Here is a 14,339-nt window from a genome sequence, read left to right on the forward strand (position 1 = left end):
CCCTATTTGCAACTGGCATGAAGCAGAAACAGTCTTAGGGGACTAAGCCTTACCTTGTAGGGTCTGTGTTACCTCACTCCAATAGTTAGTGTCAGAAATTATCATATGATCTCACTCATATGTGGAATTTAAGAAACAAAACATAGGATCATAGGGGAAGGGAGGGAAAAATAAAGATGAAACTAGAGAGGGAGACAAACCATGAGACTCTTAATCATAAGAAACAAACTGAGGGTCACTGGAGGGGAGGTTGGTGGGGAGATGGGGTAACTGGGTGATGGACATTAAGGAGGGCACTTGATGTAATGACCACTGGGTGTTACATAAGACTGATGAACCATGATCTCTACCTCTGAAACCAATAATACATTGTATGTTAATTAATTGAATTTAAATAAAATTTTTAAAAATAAAGGGGAAAAAAGAATTCAATGGAATTGTAGGAAACCCAGTGGATGTCTGAGATTTGGAAATGAAACTATGTCATCTGGTGTCAGAAAAGACACCAAATAATTTTGCTCAGTGAAATAAGCCAGACACAAAAGAATAAATATTGTGACTCCACTTACATAGAGATTAGGCAAATTCATAAAGAAAGAAGTAGAATAATGTTACCAAGGGCTGGGCAAAGCAGGGAATGGAGAGTTATTATTTAAAGGACAGAATTATTGTTTGGGATGATGGAACAGTTCTGGAAATGAATAGTTGTGATGGTTCTACAATACTGTAAATGTATTTAATGCCAATGAACTGTATACTTAAAAAGGGCTAATATGATAGATTTTATGTATTTTACAATAAAAAGGCAACAAAAATATATTTAAAAAATAATAATCATTTACAAAAACTTACCCTTGTAAGTATCTATTGTTTCAAAGATTCATAAATGCTATAGAGGGTCTCATATTTAAATTATTCAAAAGTATATATATATATATATGTGTGTGTGTATATATGTATATATATATATATATATATATATATATATATATATATATATACTCCTTTGAACAAAATATGACTCTGACAGTCCACAGTGGTAATATCAAGTATGTGGGGAAAGCAAAAATTGGAAAATTCTTTCTTATAGTAGAATGCCAACTAATAATAGCGTTAGAAAATCACATTTTTGAAAACCCCATAGCAGTAATTGTTTTAGGAAATAGTCAACTAAAGGATGCTAAAACTAGAGGGTGAAAGTTTGATAAGAAATGTATTCACATAGTCTCAAAGTATCTCTCCATAAACTTAATACAAAGGACAAGTTTACAGGAAAGAAACCTGGTGAGGGCCATTTTAACCAAGTGATCAAAGTTACACATTGCTAATGACACAAACCAACATTATGTGCCTCCTGATGTGAAACACTTGAAAGAGCACAGCATCATTTATGTAGTATTTCTGGAATAATGCATAACCTGAATCAAGTTATGCAAAAATATCAGAGAAAAACAGAGTGAAGGGAATCTACAAAACAAATTGTCTTCTCTAAAAATGTCAGTATCATTGAAGACAAAGGCTAAGGAATCATTCCAGATTAAAGATTACTAAAGAAATATGAAAACTAAATGCAATATGTGATCCTGCTATGAACCATGCATCAAGAGAAACTTATAAAAAGGATATTGAGACAATTGGTGAAATTTAAATCCAGCTATAAGATTGGATAATACTAGATATCAATGATAAATGTCCTGATTTTGACCATTGCTCTGTGGTGCTATAAGTGGATGGCCTTATAAGCAAGTGTAATGGTAAGGGGCATGGTATCTGCAATTTACTATCAGTTGATTCAGAAAAAAAAAAATGTAAAAAAAAAAAAAAAAAGAAGAAATTTTATATATATATATATATGGAGAGAGAGAGACAGAGATTATATATATAGACAGAGAGGAGGAGGGGTGGGTAAAGAGAACAAAACAAATGTGATGTAACAATTGGTCAATCTGAGTGAAGGGTATATGTGAGTACTATGTAACTTTTCTGTAAATTTGATATTGTTTCAAAGTTGAAAGTTTTTTGGGTTTTTTTTTAAGGATATGAAAGATTTCCCATAGAAGTATGCCATGTTCATGCTCCTGGAGAGTCCCTAGCTTTCATAAGACTTGTGAACACTCCCTTCAAGAAGGGTTAAGAACATCCCCTTTCCATTATTACTTATATTTCCATATTTGATCATATCCCCTCATTCTTGTAAATGGCACTTAAATTCAAAGAGCAAAGACAAAGATCTTGTGTTGAGCAAGACAGGATGACTTGCAGTTAGTCCAAGTATTGAAGAACAAAACAAAGTTTTAAGTAAAGCAGTAAAACTTAAATACTGTAAAAAATAATAGCATTTGCTACATTAGCAATGAATATTGTTCTTTCTTTCATTTTTAAATCCAATAGTTGCTCCAAAACATTATTCTCATTCATTTTATAATCATTTATTTATTCATTCTGGAAATAATTATCGATTTCAAAGAAACACTGCTAACTGCTAGAGGGGGGGAAAGCTGCAAATAATCACTAAGTGACTCTTTTCATTGAAATTGAAATTAAAATATATTTATTACATTAGAAAGTAAGGTTTACTCATTGTGGCTGAGAGATGAATATGATTGTGGGTGAAAAATGAATAAACAGTAAAACAAAAAATTAGTTTAAAATAAGATAATGTCACATGCAATTTCACAAGAAAATGAATTGCAATTTACTTTATTTTTATGTTGCTTAATTTTATATACATTAAACACATCATACATATATACCTGTTATACAAAAATCTATACAAAAATCCAAGTAATTTAATGTCTAAAAAAGGAAGAGGGAGATACTGCATTTATTTCTGGTACTCTTCCATTTAAATACTTTTAAAATTCAGATTTCAAGGAGACAACAAATTGAAAGCCATTAATTTTTCAGAAAGCTTTGTGTTCACATAAATTTATCATTCAAGTATATTTTTATTGAAACAATAAACCATTTGACTCATTGCAAAATCAAGCTAAATAAGCCATGATATTGAGCAAAAGCAGAACTTTCTTTTGCTCTGCTTTTATCAGCCTAAAATCAGCTTCTAACGTATGAAATGCAGAGCACAACAGTGATTTTTAACCTTATACTATTAAATGCCACATTGCATAGCTGACAATGCATAACACACCCTACATGGTCTATCTACTGATTCTTAAGAAATAGAATACTAAAAATAATTATTAAAAATTTTACTTTTCTTAATTTCTTTTTTGTTCAACTTGAAAAACAATGTATATTTTCCGTGGGCTTGGCAACTTGACATCATACCTAAAGAAATAATTTAAACATTGTGTGGGCCAATATATATAAATAAACTAAAAATTCTTGGTACTGTTTAATTCAGTAATAATTTCAGTTCTACAGTTATCAATCACAGCAAACATAAAGAATTTAAAATTTAAAAAAGAATTTAAAATAATATTCCTCAACATAGTATTAGCTTGTTTTTAAAAAGTGAATTGTTGAGGCACCAAAACATTATATGATTTGCCCAAGGTCATGAAAGGAATGAGGGACAGATGAAAGTATTTCTTCTCTAACTTCAATGTCTATACTAAATTATGCCATCTTGCAAAATCTGTTGCAAAATAAGCTCAGTGCAACAGAATCAGATTAGATGCATTACTTTAGGAATGTTTGTAAACCTAAATTGTTATTAATGAACTTAGTTTTTAAAATCTATATGTTTATTATTATATTATCAGGAATTTATAAAAAGAAACAGGATCATTTTCTGAATTATTAGGCATGTAATAAGTTACTATTTAAATTTGACACTATTGCAAAAACAAAATCAACAATACAATTTTAAACAAGTTCAGTGAAAGATGCTTATTAACATTTTCTTTAAAAATACTAATGATAGAACCTACAAAATTTAAAGGACAGTACAACAAACACAAACATACTAATATAAATGTATTAAATTGTCTTCTAGTTGATCTTTTGTTTTTTATGAAAACGTTCTAACAAAGCGCTCATAATGTTTCCAGGTATTCTTTGGTGTTTATCAATCAAAGCTTGAACAGCATTCTTTGTCTATTAAGAAAACAAAAGAAAAGCCATTATTCTTTTAGTTCTCAAAATAGATTTTTTATAAAGATTTTAATATACTACTTTCAAAAAGTCTTCCTTAATTCAGCACCCATCTTTCCTCAAAATGAATGATTTCCTTCTCAGAACACCCCCAGTGTAGTCCTCATACTGATTTTATTATGCTGGGAGTACAGTTAATGTTACCCGGCTATTTTCTGTACCAGATTGCACGTTCCTTAAGACACAGCTTCATATTTCTCCAGCACTGAGCACAGCAGTACTTTGCATACAATGAACACTACAAGGAATTGAAGGAAAAAAATCAGAAGAAGAAAAGTAGCAGGAAATTTTCTAGTGGGCAAATGGGAAAGGAAGTTTTACTTCTTTCTATCCATGAATAAACTTTTGTGTATTTTTCTCTCATCACTACACACCCAAACAACTATAGCAGGCAGTATAAGAGGAAAAAGTGAGGAAAACTGTAAACGAGCTGATACGCCTTTTAGTTCATTACGTCAGTTTCTAGACAGTTCAACAGGAATTTAAATTAAGTCACAGTAATGGAAAAGAAATCTAAAATAATGTTTCCCATTAAACTCATGACAAATTTAAATAATATTTACAAAAAATAAATAAATACATAAAAAATAAATAATATTTACTTTTGGATCAGTTTGTGGCTATCTAAAAAAATTTGTGTGCATGCACATTATACATGTTTGTACATGCATACACACTTCCTTTTAGATGCTAGATTTTCAATGAGTCCTTTCATAAATTAGATCTTCATCTTTTTTTTTAAGTTTTAATTTAAATTCCAGTTAGTTAACATATAGTGTAATAGTTTCAGGTGGGGATGCCTGGGTGGCTCAGTGGTTGAGCGTTTGCCTTTGGCTCAGGGCGTGTGTGATTCTGAAGTCCTGGGATTGAGTCCCACATTGGGCTCCCTGCAGGGAGCCTGCTTCTCCCTCTGCCTAGGTCTCTGCCTCTCTCTGTGTCTCTCACAAATAAATAAAATCTTTTAAAAAATTTAGTTTCCGGTGTATAATTTAGTGATTCGTCACTTCCATACATTACCTGGTGCTCATCACAAGTACACTCCTTAATCCCCATCACCAATTTCATCCAACCCCCCACCCACCTCCCTTCTGGTAATAATCCATTAGTTCTCTATAGTTAAGATTCTGAGTTAAAAAAAAAAAAAAAAGGTTCTGAGTTGTATCTCTTTTATTTTTTTTAATTTTATTTATTCAGAGAGAGAGAGAGGCAGAGACACAGGCAGAGGGAGAAGCAGGCTCCATGCAGGGAGCCTGACGTGGGACTCAATCCCGGGTCTCCAGGATCACACCCTGGACTGAAGGTGGCACTAAACCTCTGAGCCAACTGGGCTGGCCTGTATCTCTTTTAAAATATACTTAATAAACCCTGGTCCAAATATGCATTTTAAAAATATGCCTCTCTAAACCACAAGTTCTCACATTTGTGAAAGAAGAACTATTTCATACACTTATTGTAAGTAATAAATGAAACTGCAACCATGTCTTCAGGTACTAAAGTGGCTAATATAAGTTGTTTTCTGTGAAGTATGTTCTTTTAATTTTATTCATTTATTTAGAAAACATTAGATGCTTTGGAAGCTATAACATTAACGAAATAAATCTCTAATCTCAAGCTCATAACTTAGTAAGTGGATCAAGTACAAAGCAATAAAAATGTAAGATCATTTGTAAGATGTATCTATCATCTGAGATGTGATAAGAAAGCATTTGGAAGTTCGGACTTGAGAGCCCATTTGGTGGGTAATGACAAGTAAGGACACATGAACAAGGTATTGCTTGGTCTGGGTCTCCAAGGACCAGTAAGATTTTAGTGACAGTGAAGGAAAGAGCAGGAGGAAAAAGACCACAGGAAAACAACTGCCTAAGGAATGGTGAGTTAGGGAGCTTGGCTGGAGTTTCAGGTATGTGTTCAGAAGCTTGGCGTACAAGGCTCTAAAATTAGAATTCAATTAAATCATGAAGGGCGCTAAACACCAAATGAAAATGTACAGACTTTGTTTAATATGAATTGAGGTGTCAAGGAAGGGTTTGGGGTGAAGATGTAACAGGGTAATGCATTAAGGAAATACAGCTCTTGCAAAACCACCAAAATACCCTTCTGTCACCAAACCCAGTAACATTCTTTTAATCCTACTTGACCTCTTAATCACCACTGATCTTGCTTCTGAAATTCTTACACTGGAGGAAAAGCTAGATTTTCTTCTAGCTTTCAGGCTGCTCCTTTTTAATCTTCTTTGCAGATTTCTAATCCCAAAATCAGGCACTGACTTATTCTTCAAAGGTTCAGAGTACTTTAATTACCTTTCATTTGCTGATGACTCTTGAATTTCTATCTCCAGCCTGCTCAGCTTCATAAAGAAATGTTCAATATGACTTCCCTTGAATGTTATATATACATAATTGAAAGATTTTATTTACTTATTCATGGGAGACACACAGAGAGAGGCAGAAACACAGGCAGAAGGAGAAGCCAGTTCCCTGTGGGGAGCCTGATGTGGGACTCGATCCTAGGACCCCAGGATCCTGGCCTGAGACAAAGGCAGATGCTCAACCACTGAGCCATCCAGGCACCCCTCCTTGAATGTTATAAAGGCACCTCAAATTCAATGTGCTTAAGACTAACCTAACATTCTTTCCCTCTCATACTTCGGCCTTTCCTTAATTCCTTCCCCATTTCAGCAAATCACAGTACCATGAATCTAGCCAAGTAAGTCAAAACCTAGGAGTCATCCTTAACAACTCCTGCCTCTCACTCACAATGGCTAATCCATTGGCAACATCCATTCATTTCACCTCCCAAATAACCATTCACGACTATCTACTTCTCTCCATCTTCTTTCCACCTTAACTATACACACACACACACACACACACGTATATATGTATACATAAACTTGTATTTATATGTATGTGTGGATTAAGACTGTAAAGAGTTAAAGAGAACACAGAAACAGACACTGTAAACACGGAGACAGAGCAATAGATTAAAACTGAGGGAACTTTCAGAAAATGTCCCAACTGCCCTGTTCAGTCTGCATTAGCACAGTATATTTTAATTAAGATTTAGATAGTGTTTACAAAATGGTTCCCCACAATCAAATCATCCATTTTTAAAATGAGGTTTCATTTCCACATTAACTTGGAGGCTAGTAATTTTGAATTTGTGATAATCCAGGGATTATTATCTTACAGTTTATGCTTACATTATTAACAACGAAGACTGGAAAATCATGACAATATATTCACAAAAGAAAAATTTCAAGTATTCTTTATTTCAAGTAAACTTTAGTTCACTAAATGACAACTTATAATCAAAAATATGAACGTGGCAACTATGTATTTAAATAAATTCCCCCAAGAAATTCTACTGTGCTTTGGTAAACTACTTGTTACTTTAGGTACTGATAATAAAGTACATAAAATAACTGGAGATGGTAACTGATGTTACCATCAGTAACTGATGAAATACTGATGTATTTCAAGGACTCAGAAAAACTGCCTTTCTTAATTAGTTTAAATTGATCTGGTTGTAATGTTTATATTTTAATATATAAAATATCTAATTGTACCAGTAACATGAATGTGAATAAATGTTGCTCTCATATGAAAAACCCTCATATGAAAAATCAAGGCATTAAAATTTAACTATCAGTAATACATTTTCCTTAACTGAGGAAAATAAGGGTTCATTTAACTTGAGACCTGAAAGAAATGTCTGAGATCATCTAATTCAATTTCTCCATTCCACAAATAAGGAAACCTGGAACTAGAGAAGTACATACTTATCCAAAGTGACACTGCTGCCTAGTGGTAGCACAAGGATTATAACCCAGATCCTTATACTTCCACGCCAGGGGTTTTTTCCCTCTTCTATTATCTTCTATTTTCTCCAAAAGGTACATAGTATTTATAAAAAGTGGTCCTAAGTATCTCTGGCCCATTTAAATCCTAATAGGAAGAAAAAATTTTATTTTAATTTTTTTAATTTTTTAAAAGATTTTTATTTATTTATTCATGAGAGACACAGAAAGAGAGGCAGAGACATAGGCAGAGGGGGAAGCAGGCTCCATGTGGGGAGGAGCCTGATGTGGGACAGGCTCCATGCAGGGAGCCTGATGTAGGACTTGATCCCAGATCTCCAGGATCACGACCTGAGCCAAAGGCAGACACTTAACCGCTGAACCACCCAGGCGTCCCATGGGAGAAAAAATTTTAAAAGAACAAAACAAAATTGGTTTTACCCTACAAGAGAATGCACTGTTGGGGGGAAGCAAAGAAATGTGCTATATTAACATTAAAGGGAGTGTGGGCAGAAGCAATGTCACTGGTTACAGTCTCACCCTGATTTAAGACTCCTGGAGTGCTATCAGTAAGGCATCTCTCCTGGAAGAGACAAGTGTCTAGCTTTGCAGAGAGCATGTCCTGACCTTGTCAAGGAGTGTCACAGAGTTTTGTTTTCAGAATGCAGGAGGGCAATAAACTGTGATTATATTTAAAGGACCAGGAGGAAACCTGGAGGTAAGTTTTCTAAGAATGAAGTTCGTAGATAAGGCATATAATGTTTCTTTCCCTTTCCCTTTGTGAAACTTCCCACATATCAGCTGCCTGATTTGAAAAGTCTCATCTAATACACATTATAGCTGTTTGAGCTGCATATCCTTTTCTAAGTGCCTGGTCTTGCTGAGTCCCAGTAAGGTATAGTAGATTATAGAAATTCATTCCCTCTCTATTGGGCCATCTTATGGGAGGAATACAGATCTTGTCCCAGTCAAGTCCAGTGTGGCCGTGTAACTGTCAGTGGGAATAAGTGAGCTATATCCAAACAGAAGCTTTAAAAGTTTCCACTCCTGACATTTTCTTTATTATGGCAATGTCCCACATGAATCAGCCTGAACCCAGGAGAAAGAAGACATGGACCTCAGGAGAAATAAAACATGAACCAGAAGTAAGCTTTACTGTTCTAAGCTTCTGAGATTGGTTGTTTGTTACTGTAACACACCCTAGCAAAACTGATAAATCATCTAGTTTTCTTATGTGTAGAACAGCAATAAGGTCTACCCTACAGGATTAAATCAGACTTATCCACAGAAGGAAAAAGTAAAAAAAAAAAAAAAAAAAAAGTAAAATTACCTCTGTTCACAGATGACATGATTTTATACATAGAAACCCTAAAGATTCCACCAAAAAGAAAAGGAAAAAAAAAAAAACAGAATAAATGAATTCAGCAAAGCTGCAGGATATAAAATCCACACACAAATCAGCTGTGTTTGTACATGCTTAACAATGAACAATCTGAAAACAAAACAAAACAATCTCATTGACAATAGCATCACAAAGAATAAAATACTTAGGAAAAAACTTAACCAAAGAAAGGAAAGTCTTACACATTGAAAATTATAAAACATTGCTAAAAAAATTAAACACACAAATATAATAGAAAGACATCTGTGTTCATAGATTAATAGATTTAATATTGTTAAGCTGTCCATTCTATCCAAGGTGATCTATAGATTCAAGGCAATCCTTATCAAAATCCCAATAGCATTTTTTGCAGAAATAGAAAAAAAAAATCCTAAAATTCATTTGCAATTTCAAAGGACTCGAAATAGCCAAGAGAAGAAGAAAGTTCCAGCCCTCATACTTTCCAATTTCAGAACATATTACAAAGCTACAGAAATCAAAACAGTATGGTAATGGCATAAAGACAAACACAAAGACCAAAGAAATAGGATAGACAACCCAGAAAAACACATTCGAATGTAGAGCAAATGATCTTTGACAAGGGTGCCAAGACCATGCAATGGGGAAAAGGCAGTCTCTTCATCAAATGGTGATGGGAAACTAGATATCCATGTTAAAAAAGAATGAAGTTAAACCTTATCTTATATCATAAACAAAAATTATCTCAAATTGGATTAAAAAGCTAAACATAAGACCTAAAACTATAAATATAAAGCTCCTAGAAGAAAATATAAGAGAAAAACTTTGTGACACTGGATTTGGCAATAATTTCCTGAGTATGACACCAAAAGAACAGGTAACAAAGCCAAAATAGAAAAATGGCTCTACATCAAACTCAAAAACTTGTATACGACAAAAGAAACAATCAACAGGGTAAAAAGGAACCTATGGAATGAGAGAAAATATTTGCAAATCACATATCTAGTAAGGAGTTAATATCTATAATATATATAGAACTTCTACAATTCTACAACAAAAAAACGAAATACGATTTTAAAAAATGAGCCAACATCTTAAACACACATTTCTTCAGAAAATATATACAAATAGCCAACAAGCTCACACCCATTAGGATGGCTACCAACATACAAAACAGAAAATACCAAGTGTTGACAAGGATGCAGAGAAATTGGAACCCTTGTGCACTGCTGGTAGGGATGTAAAATGGCATGGTCAAATATAGGAAACTGTATGGATGAGGTTCCTTGAAAAATTAACAATAGAATGATCATAGTATAAGATAATAGAAAATAGGTATTGGTCTCTGCCCTTGTTCCTGACATAGAGCTCTTGAAACTCTTATAGTCTTCTAAGTGGTAAGGGCACTAGAAGCATCTTCTGTTCTAACATTTGGTTCCAACTTCAGTTCCTGATGCAGCACTCAAATCCTTATAATTTCCTGGCTGATAAAAATCTTTTGTTTTACTAGCCTCATGGATGGCTTCTGGGTAAGAGCTGGCCATCAGAAAGACCAAACCATGACTAGAAGCTTGGAATTTTCAGCCTGATTCTATCATCATCTCCCATAAAATCCCAATAATACAAGGTTCATGGAGCTTCCAGGTGGGTGAATCCATCCACACCAAGAGGGTGACACACCCCAACTCCACAGAGGCCCTGAACCTGGGGCCCTCTTATTGTTCCCCCTGTGTCATCTCTTTACCTGGTTGTCCATCTGTATCCTCTATCATATTGTTTCATAATCTGATAAAAGTAAGTGTATTCCTGAGTTCTGTGAGCCATTCCAGCAAATTAATTGAACCTGGGAAGGGGTTGTGGGAACCTCCAATTTATACCCAACTAAGAAATTGTGGGTTACATGGAGACCTACTACTTGTGATTAGCATCTAGAGTGGGGTGGGAATAGACTTGTGGGATCTACACTATCTCTAGGTAGATAGTGTCAGAATTGAGTTCAATTATGACATCCAGCTGGTGTCAGAGAATTGCTTGATGGCAGAAAAAACCTTCACACATTTGGTGACCAGAAGTGTCAGAAGTCATGTTGTGTGTAAAAGTAAGTGAAAGAAAGACATAGTTTGGAAGCTGGGTTTTTCCCTAAAGGGGGGAAAAGCTGGAGTTTTTTCTTTCTACATATGATCCAGCAATCTCACTTCTGGGTATATATCCAAAAGAATTCAAAACAGGATCTTGAAGACATATTTGTACACCCATATTCACTGTAAAATTATTCACAACAGCCAAGAAAATGGAGGCAAACCAAATGTCCATCAATGAATGGATAAACAAAATATGGTATATACATATAATGAAATATTTAAAAAGGAAATCTTGTCACATGCTACAATATGGATAAACCTTGAAGACATGATGCTAAGTGAAATAAGCCAGTCACAAAAAGACAAACATCATATGATTCTACTTTTTTTTTTACAGTAGTCAAACTTCTAGAAAGAAGTGTCGCCCAACCTTATTGTCGTAATCATTTCACAATATACACATGTATCAAATATTCACCTTGAACATTAAACTTTTATGATGTTATATGTCCATTATATCTTGATAAAGCTCGGGGCTGGGAGGAAAAAAGAATTCTATGCAGACGAAAAAGAAACTGGCATAAAATGTTGATGGATATATATAAAAAAAAAAAAGAGAGAGAAACAATGGGTGGCTGGTGCTGAGTACACAGGTTCAACTTAGCAAATGAGAAGGTTCTAGAGATTGGTTGCACAATAATGTGAATATATTTAGCAATAATAAATCATACACTTAAAATGGTTAAGTGATGTTTATATTTTTTACCACAATTTTAAAACTTAAAAAAAATCAAAATGTTGGTATAAAGTCATAATCAAAATACATTCATCCCATTTTCCAGGTAATTCAATAATATGACATTTAGGGCTCTTATCTAGTTTTATATTCTCTGCAAGCTGAGTAATCTTTTCTTCCTTGATGTCTTTGCAGGGATGAATATTCCTGAGCACTCCTATTTTTTAAACATCCTCTCCCGCTGATTTCTGTCACCCAAATTTATTTGTTCTCTACCTCTCTGCCACTTCCCCTTCTGTCAGCTTTGAGTATTTTCCTTGGCACACCCTTTACATGTGTCCGCTGGTCTGTCCTAAGTCCTCTTCTTTCTCTCTCTAAGCTGCTTTGTAAAGCTCATGACTTCAGTAACTGTCTCATGCAGATAACTTCTAAATCTTCATCATCAATTCTCACCTTTCTCCTAAACCCCAGTGCAGTATATTCAAAACCTGGGGTGCCTGTGTGGCTCAGGTGGTTAAGTGCCTGCCTTTGGCTCAAGTCATCATCCCAGGGTCCTAAGATGGAGCCCTACATCTGGCTCCTTGCTCAGTTGGGAGCCTGCTTCTCCCTCTTCTCTCTCTCTCTCTCTCTCTCTCCCCCTCCCTCCCTCCCTCTTACTGTCTCTATCACAGGCACACACACGTGTGCTTTCTCTCTCCCTCAAATAAATAAAATCTTAAAAAAAAAAAACCGCCATGTATATAAATATATACGTACATATCCTGCAGGTGGCTATAAAATTAGGTTTCAAGTCTGATATTTTCTATCTTTGTAAAATCTCTCAAATCTGCACCTTGCTGCTCTCCCTTTCAAGTAGATAAAGAGATCATTAAGTCATTCATTCATTCATCAAACATTTATTGAGATCTAATTAAATACCAAATACTGTGCTGGGAACTGGAGACACAAGACTTCATAGCATAACCTCTGTTCTTAAAGAGTGCACTTAATATTTATATGGATCTAAGTAATCACAATTGCTAGAATCATCTATTGTAGAAAAACGGATTATACATCTGCTTGCTTTAGCCAAATAAATTTGAATGAAACTGATATAAGCCACTCCCAAACAGGGGCCTGTCCTAATTGAAATGTATTTGGCAGACAAATTTCATTGTCTGATAGTTAAGAACCTAAAAATGTAGCTCCTACTGACTTTTCCGGTTTCATCTCACCAAACCCTACCCACCAAACTAGTAATTCCCCAAGTTTATTCCACAGTTGTCATTAAGTGCTATTCGAGGAAAAATAAGGAGAGAGTTTGGTCAAGTGAGACTGAGACATGCACTTTGAAACAAAGTTAAATAGACCTGTTTATAGTAGGGCTTCTTAGGACCTTTAATATGTTAATATGCTTTGTAAAATTCCCAGAGGAGAATTTAAGAGGCAGTCTTTCCCAACCTTGCTGTTCTAACCACCTCAGACTGCTTAACACAGCTGGTATATGGTCAACTTTCCCATCACCATTTCTTTGTTCATATTCTTCCTCTAGCCCCAAATCCATATGTACAAGTCACATCCTTCTTCTTTCAAGACGCACCACAAATGCCCTCATTCCAGGAAGCTTTTCCTATTTTTTCCTTCGCAAAGCGCTCTCTTCCCACTTTGAGCTTCTACTGGTCTTACTCAAATTCAGCCTTCATATTGCTTCCAGGGATCTTTCCAAACATAAACCTATTACCATTCACCTGTTTCTTTCTCCCTTTCCCTTTCCTTCCTTCCTTCCTTCCTTCCTTCCTTCCTTCCTTCCTTCCTTCCTTCCTTCCTTCCTTCCTTCCTTCCAGATTTTATTTATTTATTCATGAGAATACACTGAGAGGAGAGAGAGAGAGAGAGAGAGAGGCAGAGACACAGGCAGAGGGAGAAGTAGGCTCCATGCAGAGAGCCTGACGTGGGACTTGATCCTGGGTCTCCAGGATCATGCCCTGGGCTGAGGGAGGCACTAAACCACTGAGCCACCAGGGCTGCCCCATTCACCTATTTTCAAGAGCAATCCCCCTTCCACCTCTGCCCTGGCTTTCAGAAAACAAAATCAGTTATAGGCCATCATAGTACAGACTCCTTGGTTTCTAGCCTCATTTCCTATAATATCTCTTCTAGGTATACAAGACTACTCTCAACTCCCCAAAGATTTTATGCTATGTCATATTGCCATCCATTTATACAGTTTCCTGTACCTCACTCTGTCCAGCTAATTCTTTGTCTTTC

General features: G+C 35.1%; 1 protein-coding gene across 6 annotated transcripts in view; it reads right to left on the minus strand.

The window, feature by feature from the left end:
* Positions 1–2,671: 2,671 nt before the first annotated feature.
* TMEM68 (transmembrane protein 68) overlaps positions 2,672–14,339 on the minus strand; it is a 48,233-nt gene continuing 36,565 nt past the window's right edge. For 5 of the 6 annotated variants that reach the window (XM_038579331.1, XM_038579335.1, XM_038579330.1 and 2 more), the window contains one exon: positions 2,672–4,059. In XM_038579331.1, coding sequence (XP_038435259.1) covers positions 3,955–4,059 — 105 coding nt within the window. In that variant the 3' untranslated portion in view covers positions 2,672–3,954. Of the gene's footprint in view, positions 4,060–9,245; positions 9,284–14,339 lie in introns of all 6 variants that reach the window. The other variant, XM_038579333.1, reaches the window with a different exon arrangement.

Source organism: Canis lupus, chromosome 29 (genome assembly GCF_011100685.1).
Source record: "Canis lupus familiaris isolate Mischka breed German Shepherd chromosome 29, alternate assembly UU_Cfam_GSD_1.0, whole genome shotgun sequence".
In the NCBI taxonomy this organism is placed as follows: domain Eukaryota; kingdom Metazoa; phylum Chordata; class Mammalia; order Carnivora; family Canidae; genus Canis; species Canis lupus.